This window comes from Euprymna scolopes, chromosome 45 (assembly GCF_053919585.1).
Source record: "Euprymna scolopes isolate OS-2025 chromosome 45, ASM5391958v1, whole genome shotgun sequence".
NCBI lineage: Eukaryota > Metazoa > Mollusca > Cephalopoda > Sepiida > Sepiolidae > Euprymna > Euprymna scolopes.
In genome coordinates this window covers 23289148-23315351 of record NC_136526.1, presented here as the reverse complement: position 1 = coordinate 23315351, position 26204 = coordinate 23289148, and the positions used below count along the sequence as shown (strand labels likewise).

General features: G+C 30.7%; 1 protein-coding gene across 1 annotated transcript in view; it reads left to right on the top strand.

Annotated features, from left to right (window-relative positions):
* The window catches only part of LOC145269287 (calsyntenin-1-like), a 160031-nt gene that overhangs the window by 32256 nt on the left and 101571 nt on the right, over positions 1–26204 (top strand). Inside the window, exon 2 of the mRNA XM_080124969.1 lies at positions 6656–6998. Coding sequence (XP_079981095.1) covers positions 6656–6998 — 343 coding nt within the window. The remainder of the gene's footprint in view (positions 1–6655; positions 6999–26204) is intronic.

The window sequence follows — 26204 nt, the reverse complement described above, 5'->3', positions numbered from 1 at the left end:
TGTATAATTTCATCAGCAGCCCTGCCATTTAACAGTGTCAGCGAGCATGGCTCTCCAAGGCATGATAGTTTTCAATTTATGTGCTGTCTATGAATATTATTTTGTCAACTAATTTCCTCTGAGAATAAGAGCCATTCTTTGAAACTCCAGGGAATAAGAAAATTTTAATTTGTGTATTCCTTGTCAAATATGTTGTAAATTCTAATTTACAGAGTTTATACTGAATTCCTTATATATCAATGCTTTATCTCGAATATTGAGCTTTTTCATCCGGTTAGCATTTTCCTGTAAATATTAATATTTATACTTGCTATATTTGAAAAATCTTTGAAGTTCAAATGTATTGAACTAAAAAACGATGCTTTTTTCAAAAGAGCTCAATAAATAGAGCTTTTATAAGTGAAATTTTATAAACATTTAAAAAACTATGTGTAGATTATTCTACGGTTCAACAATGGTGATTGTCTCATCAAAAAACTGACGAATCCAAATCAAATGCTGATTTTGTAGAATTAAAATTTATAATTAAAAAAAAATCAAGAAATAAATTCACATATTGATGTAACAAATATGAGTATATCCGGGTTCCTCCTCACAAGAACACGATTGGCTGGTGTAAACCATAAATACCGACTGGTAGAACCACTAGAGAGACACATTCAAAGGTATATCGAAAGCCTCTTTCTTAAGATATACCAGCTCCAACCATGAACCTCCATTTAGTAAAGCAACTTATTAGATTATCACTTAAATACTGTAGCGATGACCACTCAGCTACTTCAAACAAATATATCCATTTTGCAGGGCACACACATATATCTCTACTCATATATAAAAGTCACTGTGTGTGTGTGTGTGTGTGTGAAACGGCTGAGGCTATCTTTTGCAAATTTCACACAAAGGTGATTTATATTTCTGGCAGTGTTCTTGGATATCCTTGTACAAAAATTAATCCGATACATATTGAAAATCGAAAAAAATCTGATTTTAAAAAGAGTCTTTCTTCTCTTATAGATAAAAAAAAAAAGAATTTTTACAGGGTAATATATATTACGTTACATATATTACGTTACACCAGTGTAACCTTGGCTGGTGTAACATAAAATATTCCCCTGTAAAAATTCTTCTTTTTTGTTTATAAGAGAAGAAAAATTATTTCTAAGATCGTCAAGCCCAAATCTCAGCTGACATGATATTGTAAACAAACACAGACGGAATTTGCTGAGCAACTTCATTATTATTTTTTAATTTTTTTGTCAATTAGGCAAATTATTCCTCGTAATATATAATAATCAATAATCAATAGAGGTTTGATTTTATAATATTACATGCACAATCTACATGAATTAAAATATTTTTAAGCATATTGTACGACCGGGCAACACTGAGCGTCCAGCTAGTATATATATATATATATATATATATATATATATATATATATATATATATATATATATATATATATATATATGTGTGTGTGTGTATTGAGTTTCTTTATCTGGCTGGGATTGTTTTATAAATGTTGATACTAATATTTATATGGACTTTAATTTTTACAGTGTTATACAATCTATAATCTTAAAGTATTTCAAAATTTTAGTTTATATATATATATATATATATATATATATATACCTACTTCATTTAATCACATAAATTAATATACGAAAGTATAAATTTATGCGTAAACTTTAAGTACTTACTTTAACAGTGTTCAATACAGAGGTAGTGCTAGGTAGTAAGTTATAAAATATATATATATATGGCAATTAAGCTACACAGAATATTCCGCATTTCATTCATGCTAGGATTTATCAGGCTTATGCCTAGCATGGATGAAATGCGGAATATTCTGTGTAGCTTAATTGCCATATATAGTTTAGAACTTATATATATAAAATTAGTCCACCATTGTAACGTTGCATCTTGGACATAGTTGTTGTAAACCCTGCTCTGTGTCACAAGAACTAATCCTAGGTTCAAATGACAAAAAAATAAAAAGTAAGAACTAATCCTAGGTTCAAATGACAAAAAGCTCATGCACAGATCGTATTTCCAGGGTAGCAAAATGCTAACTTCTGCAGATTGACCACAAAAAACTCTGTATGAACCTTGATTTTAATTGGATGCGCAATATCAGCACATCTTTCACATAAGTTTTAAATGAGAATTTATTGGAGAGTCGACAGAGAAACCAGTGTTTCGTTCATAATATCTAGTCTGTATCAATTGAATAACTTCAGTATGTTGGATTCATACTTTGGTAATTGAGCATTCTAGTCAATTTGTCTTTAAAAAAAAAAACTATAAAAAAACTATGTAATCTCTCTCTCTCTCTCTCTCTCTCTCTCTCTCTCTCTCTCTCTAACTGGTAGTCAAAATGTTGTCCGGTTGTTGGCTTAGAAAGGCGGATGCTAAAAATTCAATTTCTGTTATCTTGACATAGTTTAATTTTGAATAATGAGTTTTAAAACGATTTGAGAACTGACATTGATAAGGACTATAAATTGAAAATGCTGATTCCAAATTTGCTGTTTAGCTCTCCAATCAAGTGTTTATCTGTTATGATGTGAAACACACGCATTCAACAAAATTGCTTTCGTATACATTATGCATTATATTTTTTGTATTATTGACCAATCATTTTGTTGACTGTAATTGTTTATTGTGGTGAAAGTTTAATTTGAATGCAATTAAGATATCATTTAAATCTGACATTGTGGACGAAATGAGACTTCTCATTAGAGAGTTCTTTTTCTGCTGATCAAGAACAATTCTTTTTTTCTTTTTGAATTTATTGAATTTATTTCTCATTATTTGATCGTTAAATTACATCTTTGGACATCGTGGCTCTCGTCTTCTAAATTTACTTTCTTTCTCTTAATCTGAAATGTAAATGAATAATTGTGAATTTTTATCATACCAATATTGCTATATCTGTTACTTAAACCAATAAGAATAAATCATATAAGATGCTCTCTTTCTTATATATAAAGTGTGTGTGTGTAAACAAAAAAATTGTTTGAAAATAAAATTAAATAAATTACAATGTTTATCGATCCTCCCCCAAAAGTCAAACAAGAATAATAATAATGATAATAATAGTAATAATAATGATAATAATAATGATAATAATAATAATAATAATAATAGTAATAATAATGATAATGATAATAATAATAATAGTAATAATAATGATAATGATAATAATAATAATGATAATAATAATGATGATAATAATGATGATAATAATAATGATGATAATAATGATAATAATAATGATAATAATAATGATGATAATAATAATAATAATAATGATAATAATAATAATAATAATAATAATAATAGTAATAATGAAAAATCATGAACTTTTCCTTGTAAAAAGAAAAAAATTATTTTTTTATATAAAAAAGTGTGTGTGTGTGTGTGTATGTATATATATATATATATATATATATATATATATATATACAGGGTGACCCAAAAAGATGCGTACCCATAAAAATTTCAATTGTGACTTTAATTAAACAGCTATTTATTTCAAATTGCAACCACACCTTATTCAGTTTATGGAAGACCATTCACCAGAGTTTCAGCTATTTCTGTCAATTTTTAGTAAACTTATGGCTTTCCTAAGATGTGTTCTAAATGTCCACCATTTCGTTGCAAGCAAACCTGTATTCGTCTGGCAAAGTTATCAATCACTTTTACACACTCCTCTTTCGGGATGGCTCTTATTTTTTCTGTGATGGCAGTTTTCAGTTCCTCAATTGTTTGTGGATTTTCCTTGTATACATTGTCTTTGAGGAAACCCCACAGAAAAAAATCTGAGGGGTTAAGATCTGGTGAGCGCAGGGCCCATTCCACATCGCATCTTCTGCTTATGAGTCTCTATTCGAACCTCTGCCTCAACCTTTCAGAACCCCTCTCCGGCGTCTCAGCGACGCCCAGTACTTGTTCAGAACAGCCATGTAGCGCTCCTTGTTGACTGTCTGAGATCGGCCGTCATTATCTTCGAACCAATAAGGCCCGATGATCCCGTGCTTGCTCATGGTCACCCAGACAGTACATTTAACGGAATGAAGGGGCCTCTGAAGCACTTCGTCTGGAACCTCCGAACCCCAAAAAACATTGTTTTTGCTATTGACGTGCCCGGAAAGCAAAAAATGGGCTTCATCTGAGAACCAGACTTTCTCAAGAAAGTTTCCGTCATTTTCAAGCACATTACAGAACCATTCACACATTGTTAATCGCTTTTCCTTGTCAGAATCAGTTAGTTGTTGCTTTACTTGAATCTTGTATGTGTATAGGTGCAGATCAGACGTAAGAACACGTCGCATTGACTCCCTTGTCATTCCGAGTTCTTGGCTGCGTCTACGCACCGATTTCTTAGGGCTGCGTCCTACTGAGTTCCTCACTGCAGCAATGTTTTCTTCTGTCCTTGCACTCTTTTTCCTGCCTGAATAAGTTCCTCCTGTGGCTTTAGAACATAAGTCCACTAAAGTCCCATGCTCTCTGAACTTCGTAACCCACCTAACAACTGTTGATTTTGATGGAAAGTTGCGACAATGAAAACTTTTTTGAAACTGAATCTGTACATTCTGGTATGATTTGGTCGAAAAATATTGTTCCACGGAGAATGTTTTCTGCTGAATTGTCCAACACATTTTTGGGGCAACTAAAGCTGCAAACGATCATCCATAGGTTCACCTATCACATCCTGCAACAGAAAAAAACATTCGTTAAAAAAGGGATTTTTTATCGAATAAAACATGGGTACGCATCTTTTTGGGTCACCCTGTATATATATATATATATATATATATATATTTTTTTTTTTTTTTTTTAAACTCATTCCTAATTTTCTGTTTATTTTATTTATCAACATAAAATTAATAACTTAATTTTCCTTTATTTTGTTTTTAAATATTTCCAGGAATATCTTACTTACGACTAAAAAGTTTTATTTTAGGGGAGGAGTTTTATTTATAGGGGAGGGGTTAAAGTCCCTCCCCTATTTTTTACTGATGAGAAGATTGCTTTAAAGGACAAAACTTTTGTCAAATTATTGTCAATACCTATTGACATTTTCAATTAAGTGAATATTGTTTCCAAAACGATCGTACAATCGAGTTGATTTTGTTTGTTTTTCCGTTTGAAACTGATTTTTAATTCACAATTATGAATCGTTTCACCCCCCCTCTGTCTCTCTCTGTCTCTCTCTCATATATATATATATATATATATATATATATATATATATATATATATCTTAAAATTCATACTAATCAATGATGCATTTTCTACTAATGTTTATCCCCTAATGAAAAGAGCTTATTATCTTTGAAATTTCATGGATTTAGACATTTTTATCATTATTCCTTGTTTTATTTTTTGAGTGCTCAATAAATATTGTAATTTATTTAATTTTATTTTCAGCATTTTAATTGTTCTAATTAAGCTTTCTATTATCTCGATAGGTTTTAATATAAAGATAATTATCTTTGTAATTTTAAGCATACATATACGAGTTAGAAAAGTATTTCATCCAAGGCATGAAAATTGTTAAACAAAATGTTTTTACTAATTACCTTGGATTTATTTTATGTAATGTACAATCTGTTACACTTAAAAAAAAATCATTGAAAATTTTCTATCTATATCATTAATTGCTATATGAAAGATAATGTTTTTAAATTGCAACAAAATGTACATTACATAAAATAAATCCAAGGTAATCTTTTGATTCAATCTAAATTAAATTTTTATACCTTACTTTGTAAAATTTATAAAAGTGCACTCTGAAGATAAATAAATTTCAAAATGAATTTTGTACTTTTATTTTTAAAGCCTATAGTAAAAACATTTTGTTTAACAATTTTCATGCCTTGGATGAAATGCTTTTCTTATCTTTTTAAGATTATATTTTAAAACTCTCCTCTCTATTTCAGTTTGTATTTCTCCTCCACCACAACTCATTTTTTGCAACTCCCTCTTTGTAATACAGGTCTGAATAATGAGAAAATCTGAATATTTTTAACAAAAACTTTAAAATAACTTTTTTAGATTAATTTTTTTTAAACTTCTTTCAGAATGGAAAACCTTTAAAATTTAATAAGGAACATATTTCATATAGGTTTCATTAAGAAATATTCAGTACATAACGAGAAAAATAGAGATGAAAATTTCCAAAGGACTGTATAACTGGTTACAGTCAATAGTAGTCCTCACCAGTGAAAGTCTTTGTTATTGTTATTCTATTATTATTATTTAAAACATTTTGTGTCCTGCTCTTTCGCGCAAGGACTAATAAACCCTAACCCTAACCCTTAACCCTAACCCTAGGCGAGAGAGCAAAGATCTGAACACAGCTATTTTATGTCTAATTTGTATAACTGTTTAAAAAAATTAATGTTTGTTATTTATTTGTAATTTTATTGTCTTATTCTTCTTATATTACTAGTTTTTGTGAATATTAACAGTTATTAGTTTTCAAATGAAAGAAAAACTATAATTTGCTAAAACTGTTCTTGTAAGTTATATATTTTAAAAGAATATTTAGAGCTGTTGGATGGCAGTTTATTGCTCATGTATGAAATAAATATCAATGTCTGAATTGAATAAAACATCTTCCAATGTTTGTTTTTGATTTCAGAACCCAACTCCCATGACCCCGTTCTGGAATCGAGACAGACAGTTCGTAATGGAGAACACTTGTTCTTGGGAACCTTATATGAAGATGAAAGGGAAGTAAAGCTCCAACCTAACATTACTGCTACGGATGAGGATGAAGGCAAAGCAGGTCTGATCTGTGGTTATAAAATAATCGGACCTCACTCGCGTGAAGTGCCATTTGAGGTGAAACTCTTGAATAATAAAACTGGTGCTGCAAAGATGGTTGTCAAAGATGGCCTCAGTTTGAATTTTGAGAAACGGCAGAAATACAAGTTTTGTATTGTTGCATTTGACTGCGGAGATGTACGCCATTACTCAAACAAGTGAGTGTTTTTTTTTTTTTCGTTCTTTTAAAATATTTCTTTTCTTCCATTTTTTTAAATTATTGATATATCTGTGGCAGATTAGCAATTGAGATGCGAGATGAGCAAGCATAAGAACAAAGTTACTATCTTATATCAGCTACAATTTTTCTTTTCTTGCTTGTTTAGTTCAATCTTTCCTTTTCACTTTTTTTTCTGCAAGAGGGAGTCGCTGAAGTTACTTATTTAAAATTAAGTATACATATTAACCCATTGAGGCATCTGCTAAATAAAAAAAAACATTGGACACTGATTCAACATTTTTCAACCAATGAAAATGATTCCTGCTCATTTTCTGATATAGAATTAACTAGCCTATATAAAATAAAAAAAAAAATCTAATCTAAATAGAGAACTGGACAAACAAAATCAGTTCTTCTGGTAGACACCACTGATAGGTTTAGATTTTTGATGGAATCAACAACAGCACTAAAAGAAATGTGAGTGCCAATCTGAGAATCCCTTGATCATGGTCACTCTTTTCATTATATATTTAATCGATATAGTGTTGTGTATACACAATGGCAGCTTAGCTTTAGAATGGCATCTCTCACAACTTAATTTTTAAAACTTCTTTGCCTTTATATATTACAAGAACCCAAGTTTACCCAGCTGGGCAAACTTGGGTTCTTGTACGTTGAATAAAACGTTGTTTAGTAAATCGGTATTTTTTGCAGTTTTCGCATTTCCATACACCAAACATGGATATAAATATCATTAAAACATCCGCTGGTTCATAAGCTTCATTTTGGTACCTTACTTGCCTGGGTGGGTTGTCAGTAGGCTGAGATAAACCGTCTCTCTCACACACACATAAATCAAACATACAAAGGGAGATAATAACTTCCGGTGAATACTCAACAACTGATAGCAAGTACAATTAAAACCAAATTTTTAATGATTTTTTTCTACTTCTTTACAAATTTTTTGTTGAAAATAAATATTTAGATTTCTTTTTAAAAATAATAAATCAAACAAGCAAACAAATGTTTTCTTTATTTTTTTATATTAAAGTGCTCATTGTTTGGCACATTCTGTCATTTTCCATAAACCATCTAGATGATTCTGACAGTAACATGGTCCTTATTAGTGTTGGAACGATTAATTGGAATCGGGAATCGGAAAAATCAGAACTTTTTTTAAGTATCGAAATCAGAAATTTGTGCCAATTTTCTGATGCCAAAAATGGTGCTTTTAATTGTTTTTTCATGTGATTTTGTTTAAATGGAAGATTTTTTGCTGTTAATTTAATGTAATGTTGAAATAGTAAATATTCTTTTTAAATTATCAGTAAAACTAAAATCTGTGGCGGATTTTTATGTTTGAAAAATATATGCACATTTTACACGTGGTTTTATGGTAATCCGAGAAAAATACCAACTCCATATTTAAAGATTTATAAAGAATCGGAATTTTACTTGTATTCGAATCGGAAATTTAATGCAAAATAATTGTATCAGAATTGGGAAAAATGTTGAAATCGTCCCATCACTAGTCCTTATACTGCATATTTTTATATTTTTATTTGTGATATAGGATGTATACCTGTGTTTTCGACTTTTTTCCTTTTTTTTATCTCCCCCCACCATAAAAATGTTTTAATTGAAAATTATGCGAGTGTTATCTATAAAAAAAAAAGCACAAAAAAGTAAACTGTGTGTGTGTGAAGAGATACAGCTAGGTGCACACATCCGGTGTTCCTGAAACATGCAAAGCTTAAAATAACACATTAAACTTTGTGTGGGTTATTTATGATTATCATCCGGGTAATTAAACTGTATATCATGTTTCTGTGGTCGTCACTACAATGTGTCCAGAGTAGGAGGTGGGGGGGGCATGAGGGAGGGGGGAGTATAAAAATGTTTTTACTTCTCTTTTTCTGCAACTCTGAAATGTATTCAAATTTTGTGTTTGAACTTTCAATTTAGAAATTTCTACATGCCATTAATTAAAACACAAACATATTTTTTGTCATAACTTTCCAAAACTATAATTTACTGGGTTGCTAAATTTTGCAAAACTAACAATAAACAATCGACTTAATATTGTATTTTGAAATGTTCAAGTTCATTTTGGGGCAAGAAATCAGAGTAAAAATTATGTATTGTGTGAGATTTGAACTCACTAATTATGTCCAATAAGTATGAGCTCTATGGGCAGGTACAAAACTATGATGCTATTATATATATATATATATATATATATATATATATATATATATATATATATAATAGCATCGTAAGTTTGTACCTTACAGCCATATTAAGTGCTATCTAGTTAATTCTTTTTAAAATGGTGTCCATTTTAAAAATCTTTCAAAGCAGATAAATTAATTTTTGAACAAAATTAAATTGAAATACATTTTTTGTTGCTAAGAACATTGATGTTCTACAAAATAAATGAAAAAAACCTGATGAACATGAATCAAATATTGATTTTGTCGGAAGAAAACTATTAACCTGCAAAATATACTTGCTTACTTTCGATTACAATTGGATTAATTTTGTTTTGTAAAAAAAAAAAAAAATTTTTTCGTTAATTTAAATAATTCAAGAATTTTTTTTTTTAATGATAAGAAAAAACTTGGTTCTAGGCTTGAAAGTTTATCACTCTAATTTGTTGAGAAACTTTAGTTTGGATCCTCTTGGATTTCCCAGAAATCCATGGAAATTATCATCTGTGCATTTCTGGGACGAACAACATTAAAAACCTATTCACATCATTACATGTCTGTGCACATCAAGCCATGGGTCAGTAGTCCCGGCCATCTATATACAGGGGAAGGGGGCTACAATCATATTTCAACTATTTCCCTTTCTCATAATATTTCTCGGTACTAGGTTTGAGGCCTTTGGGCATATAATCAAGGGGTTTTCTTCTGGCATCATCAGATCTTTGTATACCATGTTTTTTTGTTTTTTTTTAATCTGCTTTATACTGAATTTATCATTTTAAGAGACTTGAAGAGGTGTTTACTGTGATGATTCTAAATTTTAACTCTGCAATTAGATTAGTGTTCACTTAATTTGATGAAACAGATTATGAGGATGATTTTTTTTTTTTTTTTGCTAAGCCCTAAATCCTTAACCGGTCACTAGGTCTGAACCAACTATCGATTAAAAAAAAAAAAAGATGCTATAGAGAACTGATGGGTCTTTATTTAAGTATTATTTATATAATAAAGTTGGTTTGTTTGTCTATTTTAGTAATTGATAGTGTTCGTCTTATAAATTGAAGACCTAAATCTGTTCTGTTTTATTTGGATTATTCAGACTACGGTTTTCATCTTGGATATTATTTTCATAACGTTTCAGCTGATGTAATCTCTGACCTTCTCTTTGTTGAGTTTCTAAATCTGTATGAAATTTCAAACAAAACTCTTTATTTAATCAATTTGTTGCACCAGCCATGACCGGTAGAAATCTTAAGTAATTCGCAATTATAATCAACCTTCAATGATTATTACTTAGCACTTATATCCGTTATGCCAGAAGTCCTTGCAGACAATTCTAGTATTACAGGCCTCTACAGACAAACTTATCTTTAGTTGACCTTTGACAACTAAATATTTTCGTTTACTAGTCAAAGTTACTAGCCAAACCCACATGATTTTTAGAATATGACATCTTCATTCTGTGACGGATGTACATCATGAAGATTTTTCTGTACTTTTTTTAATAAGTGTAATTCTAAATATACAACAAATTTATGTTGATACTTGAAAGTATAAACATTCGAATTTCTTCAGATGTTTTTTAAACAGCCTCCGTTAAAAAAAAAGACTATATTGTTCTATTAAACTTTTATTATTTAAATAATTTAACTTTGTTCATTTTATTAGAAAAAGTTGAAAAGATACTTTTTCACTCAGTAGTGAGCTTTAGAATATTGTCAATGAAAGAAATACAATCGCCAAAAGATAAGCTTTTCATTATTTCTAATCGCCATTTTGAAAAATCACTTGCAAATGTGACTGTTTCACTCGCAATGTAAAGCCCTGCATTAATTTTAAGAAGTCTTAACCTATTTTTATTTTAGTTGAATAATCTTACTACTTATTATATATTACAAAATATTACCATATAGATTTTTTTAGTTTATTTTGAAACCTAAATCTGTTTAGATAAAAAGATCTGATCTCCTTTTGAATATTTTCTTAAAGAGCAATTTTACATCCAATCAATTTTACTGATTTCTATGTTTAGATCAATCGATATTTTATTCTGGAAAAAAATAATTTTATGCGCCAATGTTTCTCTGCTGAATACAGACTTCAAAAGGGTTAAAATCTTTTTAATGTATTCACTAGTGGGACTTCTGGAAATTCCACAGGGGATTGATTCATATGTAATAAATTGATGTTGGCATTCTGTAGATATTCAGCGTAAGTGGAAACGCTCTGATATTATTGTAGCTTTTTTGTTAAAACTGCAAAATATTTATCTAAGCTTAGCCAGGTCGTAAAATATGCTTAAATATATTTTAATTATTGCAGATTTCGTGTATATTATTATAGAGTTAATGTTCTATTGATTTTTGTATGTTATAAAGTTGTGATTTCAAAAATAAAAAATATATCTATATGACTTGGGTTCATCAGCTTAAATCGAAACCCAAACTTATGAATATAATGCAGTGATGATGAAGTTAATGCAGTGATGATGAAGTTAATGCAGTGATGATGAAGTTAATGCAGTGATGATGAAGTTGATGCAGGATTGAGGTGATTACTTACTGACTAAATAGTTTTCTAACGAATGATAAAAAATAATTAATTCTTTTTTTTTTTGTATAGTTTTAAAGATTAAAAACTTCCAAGACTATATATGTATGTATATAACTTTAGTTCACTCAGCTATAATCGAAACTGAAACCAAGACTCATGGAGAATTCTTGATAAAATTATTTTAAAAAAATAGATTATTGGAGTGCCATTAGCTTTAATTGAAACCAAAACTTATGAAAAATTCTTGGTAAAATTATTTATTCCAAGAAATGGAAGTACATAACAATTAAACGACCCGGATGTAAGCGTGACACAGAAAATAACACACACGCTATCGTATTAATATATAGATTATTTATTTTGAATAAATATGATTTAATAATTTCATTTATTTAAATGTTGTAATGTGCTGATAAGTTTGATGGCAGCTTTGGAACTGGCCTTCATTATTGTCCCTTGACTTAGACCCCAAAGGTTCTGATGATCCTGGCTAGTTATTTGCAGCCTGGGTTTTCTGGTTGAGTCTTGCTGCCATCCATAAGTGCAGTTACTTTGGTCGATTAAGAGTTTTGTTTTTTTCACCTCCTCTCTAATTAAAGTGATGCTATGAACTCAACACTGCAAGCTGAATAGTCAATTGCAACAACTCCACCAGTATTTCTCATTTTAACACTTCAATGTTCATACTATGTTTTAAAATGTTATTTTATGTTCACATTATGTTTTAAAGCTGATGAAGATAGTTAAAATGTAACATTACAGTATAAGCACTAAGTGACCCCACCTTGTTATTCAGTATGAAAGCGTTTATTAATTATTAGAACACTCCTAAAATACAAGTCTGAGCATAACATTAAAATAGTGCAGCTCCTGCCTTTCCTTGGCCACCTCGTTTGTTTCCTCCTTATACAAATCCCCACACCCGTGGCCATCCCACTCTTATTTAATGTTTTATCATTGACAAATCATGAATCTCCCCCACCCCTCTCTTTCTCTCAATCTTGTTTGAAATTTTGTACAATTACCAATTAGATGGAGGTTAGTTTCTTCCTGATCTATACATCTGTTTTTAAGGTCAAATATTGCACAAGGCCAGTTTAATGTGAGGTTTTGTGAATTATACAGTGAGAGCAAGAAACAACCTAACTCCTTTGTACCTACTATGTTGCATTTATGTTACCAAATTAATGAACTTTTTTTACCTTCTTATGCAAGAATATTTTCTGCTATTATAGGATTTTGTTTGTTGCTTCCTCTCTGCAGCTAAGCAATATATCAAGCTGTGATGACTGGCTTTGATTTGTGGCTTTCATACATGAAACATTTTCAAAGCTTTTGAAATTGCAATTTAATAAGAGTTTCAAAGATCTGTCTCGCCCACCCTCTCTTCTTCCTAAATCCACTTCCCCCTTTTACTTCCTCACTCTGTTTTCCCTTTCCTCTTCCTCACCGCTTTCTTGATTGGCCGAAGTATTACACATCTTTGTGCAACTTTTTCTCCCTTTTTCTTATTCCCTCTCTTTTCTCCCTTTCCCCTTTCTTTCTACTATCTCTCTTTCTTTCTACTATCTCTCTTTCTCTCTACTTCCCCTCTTTCTCTCTCTACTTCCCCCTCTCTATCTCTCCTGTTTCTTTCTCCGTAATCTTTCATACATACTGATTCTAAACACTGTTCCTATTGTAATAATATTATCAACAAATGTAAAAGAGGTAGAAGATGCTGAGGTTGTGAATGATTTCATCACTTGTGCGTGGGATTGACCAAACAATCTGCTGCATTCCTCTATCACTGCCTATCTGGCACCACAAAAAAATCTTTTGAACGGAGCCAAATCAGCATTCACAAAGTTTTAATGGCAACCTCTTCTCTCTGCAGACAACTTTGAAATGTGCCGAAAAAAAAATTCCTCAAATCATTTGAATTCCAACTACTGATATTTTTTTTTTCTGAAAACATATATGGTAGCACCTAATAGTTTGCAAATTGATAAAATGTCTCTTATTACCAGAAAAATATCTGATGGTGTAAAATAAATTATATATACCCCCCCTACATTTATCTGAATGTAATTTTTTGATTCTGAATTTTAAAATATCTAACAGATACCATAATACTTATTATAGTTAAATTCAAATTTTGATATATCTGTCTTTTTTTTTTTTTTTTTTTTTTTAACATCGTTCATTTCTGTATTACGTTTAAGTTATTTTAAACCCCACTTTTCTCATGTTAAATAATAATTTCAAAATAATAACGTTAATATTTCGGCGTCCCAATTGTTCTTGAAACGACACTAAAGACCGAAAGTATAGCTGGAAACTTCAATGCAGCAATGCATTTTGATGTTGCTGGTAATTGTTTTGTTATCATGACTTGGATCGGTAGAGAACATGAGTTGTGCAGTGGCACATCTCCAAATTTGCTTGTTGAATATTGTGTCACTTTTAGATAGAAAGCTCCTCTCGCTCTTGGGATTTGTAAACAACTGGCCAACTACTAGATGGTTTGCAACAAAAAAGAAAACCAGTTTTCATCAAATGGAAATGGAACCATGTCGTCTTTTCTAGGGCGACAATTTTATCGTTTCACGTCTGGATTGCTGAGAACATATACTACATTTTTATCCCAAACCAATTAACAAAAAAAAATGTTTTCTGGTAAATGAAAAAAAAAAAGAAAAGACTTTAATCGCTTATTATATTATCTTTTAATGAGGGATGCATCATAAGTCTAATTACCTCCTCCTTCAGGAAAGGAGGTAATGTGATCTGTTCTGGTATCATGAGGCCATCTTTCTTGGGACTACATCCTCTTTTTTGAGGAGACTGATGCATAGTGTAGTATCTGTTTCAATGCTACAATACTCACGGTCCCGGATATGACCTTAAACTATATCCAATGGTGAGGCCCCAGCTTGCGGGTTTTGGGGAGTGTGGAGCCACCCCTTTATTGCCATTGCTCCCAGGTTCACTCTGACCCGGAGTGGTAGTACTTGTTAGGGTCCCAACTATGGGTTAAATAGAAACTGACTTGAAAAAAACAACAAATATATTCTATTATAAACTTTTTCTTCAAAATCAATAAATTCGGCATTAAATAACCTAAAAAGGGTTGATATGCCGTAAAACAAAATCAACGAATGACAATACTTACAGGCATTGCTTTCCCATTTATGGAGGTGATTCTCTTATGTTATTTCATTGTTTCATGATTATCTTATTCTTTTAGGGAGAAAGGTAAGTAACTATCCGTTATGTTGTCATAATATCATCCTCCCAAGCATTTACTCCTCTTTGGGGGGGGGGCTGTTACACTGTAGAATGTTTGTTTAGCATGATATCATCATCTTCGACTAACAAAATATACGTCGGAGTGAGCATATTTATTTATTTTTTTGTTAGACATTTTTATAAGATCACATTACTAAAAATTTATATATACCTATGTAATTATAAAGTTGTGAACCTTGCTTGCTTACATCTTGTCTTCTACAATTGAGTGATTCCATCTTTTAAAAAAGAGATGACAGTATATATACTATACTTTGGGGTAATTGCACCAAATCCGGGGGAAATTACGCTAACTAAAAAAAAGTGCTCTTTATATGCGTGGTTGCTAAGAGAGCGCTTTTAGCTAGTTGGCACAATTATTCCAGACTTGATGCAATTACCCCAATACAGTGTGTGTGTGTGTGTGTATGTATATATATATATATATATATATATATATATATATATATATATATATATAATATTATTTACTATAATAATTAAATATATACAGATACTAGTGTTTCATCCTTTTGGGAATCTTCAGTGCTCGACCAACTCACAGTGTAAAAGAAAGTGACTCTTCAAATGCCTCTCAGTTTTATGCGACTGCTGATTGCTGACTTTTTGAGTAAAATAATTATTTTATTCAGAGGAAGAATACTAAAAAACATTACATTTACTCCTTGGTTTGCAAATTTGAATGTGATTGTATCATCCTCCACACATGGGCAACACTGAATAACTCGGCTATCTAATATTTATCATTTTTTTTCTTTAAAAAATAATTTTGTATCCTTATCAGCAAAAATATTGGGAATCTTAGATTCAAACCCGGCAACACAAGCCATCTCTCTCTCTCTCTCTCTCTCTCTCTCTCTCTCTCTCTCTCTTTCTCTCTCTCTCTCTCTCTCTCTCTCTCTATATATATATATATATATATATATATATATATGGGTGTAGTTCAGATGCTAAGAAATGAAGGTGGAGAGTTGTATATTTTGGTTTCGAGTCTAGCTGATGGCACCCAAGTCATATATATATATATATATATATATATATATATTTGTTTTTATCTTGCTACTATATATTAGGTTCAATACAATAATCGATACAGAATTGTCTCTATAATAATATGTATTCTGCATGAATAAACATGATTTATATTATAACTGGGCAATGCCAGACGGCCTGCTAGTATATAAGTGTTTTTAATGTAATATTTTTTAATGAATTTGAAGATTGTCAAAATTTTGAGGAATCAAATTCATATAGTTGCTGTAACATAAATTTGAATAAAATGTTTCCGCAGCTGTGACCTCTGTGAAAATATGAAGTATCTTAAACAGAACATGACCTTTGTTTTTAATAATATAGACTTCCAGATCATGACGCCCATTTTATTTTTCGATTTATCAGCCATTGCGATCTAATTAACAAATTTGTGTGAATTACTTTTTCTCCTTTGCATAATTTTATGCTGAGCTGATATGATGATACACCGACTCGTAATTATTGTTATTAATTATATTAATCTGCACCTGTTTTCGTTTTGCCTGTTTAATTAACTTCTGCTTATGCAGGTAGAATTTATGAAATTAATAAACTTTCAGTCGCTAATCTTAGCCTCTTTATTGACATGGCACATTTTATATATGACCTTAAACTATATCCGATAATGAGGCCACGAATTGAGACTAACTTGGAGTCATTCTTAACCTGTTATTAAGTGTGACTATTACTCTCAGGAGAAGGATTAGTAATTAAACACAGAAAAAAGAAAAAAATGTTCTGTTAAAAAAATGCCAAAGCAAGCAGTACTGAAAAACACTGGTGGGGCAAACCAGCTTTATTATTAGGGGACAATCTTGTTGTGTATGAAAATAGTAAAGAATGGACCCGTTGGCATCCCCCTACAGGGATTAATTCTAAATCAATTAAACAACTGGCAATGAACTACCATCCCTTGAAGGAGAATGTAGTGCTTCGGAGGTTTAACTGAAGACCTAGCCAGATTTTATTTTGACAAAGGGAAGTAGGTATTAATAAATTGTCATCAAATAAGTCTCTCTTTGTCAGTCCAACACTGAATATCCAGAACACCAGCGTACAAAGGGGAAATTCTTGGCCATCACTGAAAATCATCTTCACCGATATAGTTTCTTCTTTGGGAATTTTTTAAATGAAGTTTATAAATTTGTATTATTTGCACTATTGTTCTGTTATGTTATTCTCACAATGTAGTACAACAGATATAAGTGCTAAGCAATGATTAGTTTTAAGTGATAATATTCTGGAGGTTGAAGATTCAATCCTCAGTGCAGGCTATACTAAGAATTACAAATTATTATCATGGCTAGTGAAACAAGAACAATCTACTCTGAATTATATAAAAGGTGCCGTTCAAAATTCTGTCCAGATTCCCGAGTTCAACAAGAAGCACCTGAAGAAGGTTGGAGAGAGCATGAATTGAAACGTTCTGAGATGAGAACAGTCTAAATAGTACCAGACAGTATTCGTGTATTTTGCATGCTCGACCAACTCACAGTGTAAAAGAAAGTGACTCTTCAAATACCTCTCAGTTTTATGCAACTGCTGATTGCTGACTTTTTGAGTAAAATAATTATTTTATTCAGAGGAAGAATACTAAAAAACACTACATTTACTCCTTGGTTTGCAAATTTGAATGTGATTGTATCACCCTCCACACATGGGCAACACTGAATAACTCGGCTATCTAATATTTATCATTTTTTTTCTTTAAAAAAATAATTTTGTATCCTTCTTATCAGCAAAATAGGCTAAATATGCTAAGATATCTTTTGAAGGATATCATCTTATCAGTAGGAATGGCTTTTTAAAAATTTTTATTTTTGTTTTTCCCATTCTTATTTAATGTTTTATCATTAACAAGTCATGAATCTCCTTCACTTCTTTATTTATTTATTTATTTTTTAACCTGGACTGTTGTTGCAGATTCATTGCTTTATCTTTATATTGCTTTAGAATTATACTTAACATTTCAAAAGTTCAAAATAGATTGATTTTGATTAAAAATAACAAAAAACAAAGCATAAGTTGTCTCCCCCTGCAATCATCACTACTTGAATCATGCAAATAATCATTACTTACAACATTTATTATACTTTCTGGAAAAAACTGATGAGGTGACTTTTAGATATTTGTGACGTGTCAATCAAGAGAAAAGTCAATCAGGGACATGTATGCATGTATTGACATGAAACCTGGCCAGTGATTGTTAAGGACATGCGTTGCATGTGATGATGAATGTGTAATGCAAGTTTTAAAAGCTTTTACTTATTCATGGCTGACAAAACAAGAATAAGCTACCCACATGGATTAAATAAAGTTTTGTGAGAAATTCTCTTCCAATTCCTGAGTTTGACAAGATGCACTTGAATAAGGTTGAAGTTTACAGAGACTGAAACGCTATAAGAATACAATTCAAGATGAGAATGTTAGTCTCAATAATCCAAATCCACATCTAAAAAATTGAGACATTTTAGATGTTTAACAAAAAAAATTTGCCATTTGTAGCCATCTGGAGAACAAAGAGTTTTTTCACAAATTCTGGTTATATCAGTTTTCTGCACTCATGCAAAATTTTGTGAAATAAGACGAACAGTGATAAAAAAAAAACTTTCCCAATTAACATGGGAACTGAAAAATGATTCTCACAGAAAAATTTCCCAAACAATATCAAAATCTTTCCATTATTTGATATTAATCTTTGTTAAAATAAATTGGATTCTTTCGATTTTTTTTTTTCAATTAAGAATAAATAAAAAAAAAAAATAAAAACGGTATTAAAATAACTTGTCTTTATAATCGAAATGCTATTATCATAAAGTTACTTTGTCAGGTTTTCAAAGTTAGAGCCAAATAACAATTTGACGTATCAATACTTGATTTTTACTAGCCTATTTTTTCCTTCAACTACATTATCAGCATGAATACATTTTATCTTAAAATGAAAAAAATAGTTATTTCAGCTAAAAAGGTGCTAGAATAGACATGTTTTGCCTACCAAGTCAGATAAAAGAAAAGTTATGTCCCATTTTATGACATTTTATTGCATGAGTTCTTCATATGATTTCAAATGTTCACATGTATGCCTCACCTCCATATTATTTCAACATTTGTTTTTATTCTTATTTCTTATTGTTAGGTACTATAATGAAATTAGCAAAGATTCTAATTACAAAATTAAAGTCTGTATTATTTGGATTCTTCCGACTATTGTTCCAAACTTTAGTGTCATTTTCACAACGTTTGGGTTGATGTAACCTCTGACCTTCTTCAGGTGTATCTTGTTAAACTCGAGGATTTTTCTGTCAAACTCTGGAATCTGCACAAAATTTTGAACAGTCCTTTATTTAATGCATGGTTGTAGCTCTGATTCTATCAGTCATAATTCGATAGAAATCTTAAGTAACTTGCAAGTGTATTTTTTGGTCACCCACATTGAGTATTGAACCTTCAACCCTCAGAAAAATGCTACTTGAACCTATATAATAAAAATTTTGGAAATGTAAGAAAATTCAAGTCACTAAAATTAATTTCTGTTTCTTTGTAAGTTGATTACTAGTGTTTTTACTTCCGGACAACGCCGGAAAAGTACAGTAAGTAAATTATATTACTCACGAAAGATTTCTTAGCTCGGACTTTTTTGAAAATTTCATGAGTGAGTGTCAAATGCTCTGTTTGTTGTTGATTGACTGAAACTTTTGCATAAAACCCTTGAGCATTGTCTGCTGTATGAAATCCTGCTCATTTGTCATAGTTATTCATTACATCTGTCAATTGCATGTCTTTAACTCCAAACACCTAAGGCAGCAAAGCTTAATAGTCCCATACAAAGTCAAAGAAGGTTTGGTCTAGAACTCTAAGGAATGGTCGTTACACATGCACAAATGCAACTCCTAATTATTCTCACTTCACGGATCTGACTCCTCCGCATCTAGAGGCTGAGATGTTGATTTCTTTGAATTTTTGCCTGTCCTGTTTAGGCAGGTAGCTCTGACATTGCCATCGTGAGGAAGAGTTGATTTTTAGTGTGTGTGTGAGGGGAAGAGGGAGGTCAATGTTTTTGATAGTATTTAAATACCTATCATCCATTACCTGGGCATTTAAGGTCAATAAAATCCCTGGCTCAAATAATTATAGGCTAATCCCGGCATTACACTATAATTTAATCTGTCGGTCTTTTTAGTACCTTCTTCTTCTTCTTCTTCATCATCATCATCATCATCATCATCATCATCATCATCATCATCAATAATAATAATAATAATAATAATACTACTACTACAAGTTTTATTGATTTCTCAATTTGTTTTATTTTTCCTAACAAAGTTATCAGAAATCAAGAGGCCCACTACTTGGTACTAACACTTGAACTCTATATGAAATACATAGATATTCGAATGTTCGATTAAAGTTCTTTATCTCTCAAGCACTGAGTTAGTAAAGAATTGAGAACATAATTTTCCTCTCCCCAATTAACCATTTTTATATGTTGTATTTTCATATGTATATCTTTCATTTTGGTCTCTTGGTCTTACTGGATTCCAGGACAAGAATTTATCTAGTCTGGTGGAGTATCTAGCTTTGTGTTATTATTTGATGTAACATCACTTGGAGAAGGTGAACCATTCCTCATAAAAATGGGTTAGACATAGTGAGGAGATCTTATTTGGGCAGCGAATATGATGTGATTTTTAATATTCGGTCAGGGTTTACTTCTAGGGAAAAGTATCCTCATTCCAGATTGTCCTGACAAACCTTATTTGTACAGAGAGACCTTAGAAACTCGAGGATATTGTCTAGTAGGCATTCAAGTTCTTTTCATATGTGAAAGTAAGTCTGTTGTCCTCTCCTATTTATGTCCTTAAGTCGAGTTTAATTTTGATTATATTTAAAAACTTTTCATGTGAGTCGATAGATCTTTTCAAAACAAACTCTGTCTTAATTCTGATATGCAATGATTTTTGTCTCCACTTGACATAATCCGATGCTTAGTCGGGTGAAGGCTGGTTTTACAAATCTTTTTTGGAGTGTCTACCCATCTTATTGGCTTTCCTCTCAATGAGTTTTGCAACTGTGTTTCTTAACACCGGAGCCACTATTCCTTCATCTTGTCATCAATCAGTGCAATGTTGTAACACATTTGAATGTCTTCATTATAGACAAACAGTGTTATTCTGGACATCTAGCAGAGCATTTTGATTTTTATAATTATAAATCTTTGCCTTTCTCGTTGCACATGTACAAAATAACTGCTTTTACAACAGATCTTTGATTTTAGACTACCACAAAGCATAATGATATAAAATTTCTTTAGTTATTGATGTTATATTTGCATATCCCTTAATATTCACATGAATAAACCAGAAAAGCAGCCGCAACAGCAACAACAATGGCGACAATAAGAAAAATCTGTTTGTCGAGTCAACACAAATGAACTCAATAAATACACATGACAACTCCAAATCCCATTTCTTTAGATACACACATAATTAGAATAACCTGCACCTTACTTCAACAAAGAAAACCGCCATAGAAAGCCACACAGCAAAAGACAAAACCAAAATACAAAACACAAACATCACAGCAAACACAACTCCTAAGCATATAAACACTAATATATAATTCACATAACAATGCAGCCGTACAACACCGACTAGATTACATTCACAATTTTATTAGCTTCCAATCGATATAACACATGCATACATACACCAAACAGACGGTTCACTACAACACATACAGCACGATAAACAAACACAGTTAAGATAGCAAAATATAAACTAATTATCAATTTGCCCTTTGTCTTCACCTACGTCCACAACACCATTATAAAAACAGTAACCATCGCGACAAAAAGTCAGTCGAGCCTAGTCAACCAGCATGGGATAATTATCGGGACCGGATCCCCCCGACGTTAAACCCATGTTCGCGCACATCATCCATCAACCTCTCCACGTGGAAACACCAAACACCAACAGCGAGAATTAACAGTAACACTTACATTCTCATTTCATCCTGAATCATACTAGCGCCCAACTTTTCTCTTCTAAGAAGTTACAAACATTAACTTTACACCAAAAACCTTCTTTCCTGAACATTCTCACATCCTTACGAACATTGAACACTTTGTTTTTACTGTCTCGTTAAGTTTGTTTCTTTAAATAAACAATTGAGAAATCAATCATTTAAAATTTAACACATATTGTTTGTCTGGTTCCTTCTCGCCACCATACGCTTATGCATAATATAACATTGAATATAGCCATTTAAATTTCTTGAGAAATTAGAAAAAATGTCTGCTGTTGCAAATTTCATAAGAACAATGAAACAGGATGGAAGAGCTCAGCAAAATAATGTGGTTTTGTAAAAACAAAACAAAACAGACAATAAAATGATATGTGAATGTTAGTTTACGAAAATGAAAAAAAAGAATAATAAGAAAAGCAACTACAGAAGCCAAATCAGACAATGGTAAAATGCCAATCCATCTGTAACATTCTTCTGCGAAAATATGCAAGGATTGTTTTATCTGCAAATGTCGAATACTTTTTGTGCCAGTGCTTTCATTTTTGTTGTATCACGTTTCTATCTACAAATTGGTTCTATGAGTTTTTGGTAATCCTTGTTTTGAATGGATTGGAAATGAACAACAAAACAAATCTACACGTAACATATAATAAACGCATTCTCCTCATTTAAGGGGAGGGTATAGTTCCTGTTTATTTTAACAAGTAATTTTTTTAAAGTCAAGTTAATAAAATTTCTGGAAGATTTGAAAAAATCAAAAGTATTTTATATTTTTTTTGTATTTTAGACATTTTAAATTGTATTACTTTTTTTATGGAGTTGGAGTCAGATAATTTTGACTGAATTTACTTTGATCTTGACTCTTTATTTTTTATTTTTTAACTCTGGAATTCACAAAAACTAGAATCGTTCATATTTACAGAAATTATCCTCTACTCTATAATAAAGAGCAATCTAATATTTATGTGTGTGTTTGTGTGTGTGTATATATATATATATATATATATAGACACACACACGTGCAGAAGTTAGTGATAAAAAAACACTGCTACATGAATCCATTTCAAATTAAATATTTGAGAATCGAGAATTAAATTTATTTTCATTTTTTTCTTTCTGCTTTCTATACCAATTTAGACATTTTATTTTTCCTTTTTCATTGTTAACGTTTTCCAGTTTTTCCTTTTTTATTCATCAATTCATATGTTATTTTATATGAATATTTGTGAGAACGCTGGCTTTTTTTTTTTTTCTCATGTGCATTTGCATGTGTGTGCGTGCATTTAGATTTATTTAAAGGCACAAAGAATGTTTAGGTATTGACATGGCAAAGCACAAACTATATCGAACGTGAAATAATTGAATATTATTTATTTTCAGTTATAAAACTTTCTCAATAATATCATTTATTAAACAGAGTTGGATAAGATATACAAATAGTTATTAATAGAAAAATCCAAAATCTTGTGTTGGGATTAGTAGTAAACCATTAGATATATTGTCAATTTGATTAAAATTTTATTTTCTTCATAGATGAAATATTTTTTCATTACATTCATTAGATCATGTGTACTAAGTGACCTAACGATTGTTTTCAGCATCTTTATTTAGCATAGATGCATTCTTTGTTTTGCTTGTCAGTTGTGTAGTGGATTAAGTCTCAGGGTTCAAATCTGATTGGTTTTTGTTTGTCACTATTGATCATAGTGTAACTACAACTTCTCGTTAAATCGTTAAAGTGTAATTATTCTTTGAAACTAGTAATTGTTACTAATACAGACGTAAATTATTTTTAAAGGAAATACAGCTGGGAAATTGGACAGAAATAATTGATTTTACTCATTTTTTTTTTTTTTTTTTGTTACAAAAAATTAATATAAGTTCTAAGCATTTAAAGTTTGTAATTATTGGTTTAAAACTTTAAAGCAAATTTGTTGTAAATAAAGCTTAAGAAAATTATCAGATATTAACAGAAGCATTATATTCATATTATTATAATATTATATTCATATTATTATAATATTATATTCATATTATAATATTATATTCATATTATTATAATATTATATTCATACTATAATATTATATTCATATTATAATATTATATTCATATTATTATAATATTATATTCATACTATAATATTATATTCATACTATAATATTATATTCATATTATAATATTATATTCATATTATTATAATATTATATTCATATTATTATATTATATTCATATTATAATATTATAATACGAATATTATATTCATATTATAATATTATATTCGTATTATAATATTATATTCATATTATTATATTATATTCATATTATTATATTATATTCATATTATATTATATTCATATTATTATAATATTATATTCATATTATTATAATATATTCATATTATAATATTATATTCATATTATAATATTATATTCATATTATTATAACCGAATTATTTCGCTCACAGTCTCAATTTATATCAAATTGCTTAAAACTTCTTGAAATATTAAATTTTTTTAACACAAATATGTCACAAATGAGTAGATAAAACAAAATTTTTTTTAATCATAGTGATTATTTTGAAACTCATGAGGTTCATTCAGTATCCTGCACATAATACTCCCTCTCTCTTTGGCTGGGTAATACAAATGTATCAGTGAGCAGTATTGCACCATCAACGATCAAGAGTTGGCTGAGTTTAAAAATCGAAAAAAATATATATCTGATAACTCGGATTGAACCTGAAATCTTAAGATAATGACGCTGTCCGGTAAAAAAGAAAACAAACAAAAAAAAAACAGCGAACGGACGTATAAGTCCTTTTTAAAAAATTGGATAAACAAAAAACCAGAAAAAGGGGAAACAAAAAACACAGTGAAAAGCGAAAAAACTGGTATAACGAAAACTTCAAAGTTTTTGCGAGACATACAAACAAACATACACACATTTTCGCTTTTATATATATAGATTATATATTATTATTTTTCTATATTATATCTTATTTCTCTAGATGGATTATATCTTATTATTTCTCTAGATGGATTATATCTTATAATTTTGTGTATTATTTGAATTATTCAGACTATTCTTATCTTGGGCATTATTCTCACAATGTTTCGGCCAATGATGTGACTTTAACTTTCTTCATCTTATCAAACTATAAAGTCCTTTTGTTTAATCTATACATATATATATGTATTGGATGGAATTCTTTATTTAATCCATGGGGCTAGTTTGAATTTGTTGAGTCATTTATGATTTGGTAGTATAGGATGGGATAATAAAATTGTTGCCCAAGAAAAAACGACATGATTCCATTTCCTTTGGATGAAAACTGGTTTTCTTTTTTTTGTTGCAGACCATCTAAAAGGTGGCCAGTTGTGCACAAATCCCAAGAGCGATAGGAACCTTCTATCATGTCTGAAAGTGACACAATGTTCAACAAGCGAGATAGGAGATGCGACCATGTACATCTCGTGCACTCTCCCGATCCTAGTTATGACAACAAGACAATTGCCAGCATCCTCCAAATGGATTGCCACGAATAACAGGGACATGTTAAGGTTATGAAAACAAAGTTTCTGGCCATAGTTATGCTCTTTGGTGTGGTTTCAAGTGAGGGCCATATCATGCCACCTCACATCTTCGAAGTCGGCTTGAAAGTCAACACCAAAGTGTATCTGGAGGTGCTGAAGTGTGTGGTGATCCCCCGGTGTAATCAGGCGGCTGCTGACAAACCCTGCACGTGGCAGCAGAACTCTGCAAGTTCAAAGATACCCAAGCTTGGCTTCAAAAGGAGTGCTACAAGTTTGTACCCTTCTCCTACTGACACCCCTCCTCTCCCGACCTGAACTTGCTGGACTGCTTTGTTTAGTCATACATCGAGAACATCACCAACATGACCTCCCAAGGCCAGCCTGATCGCTGCCATCCGGCTGAGTATTCACTGAGTTCCTGCCGACACTTGTGGAAAAGGCATGCTTCCAGTTCTAGACCCGTATTGAGGTGGTGATTGAGGCTGAAGGCGGCTACATTGAATAGATGTCAGCTTTACTACATAATCAAGTTACCTAAATTGATTTTTTTCAATAAGTTT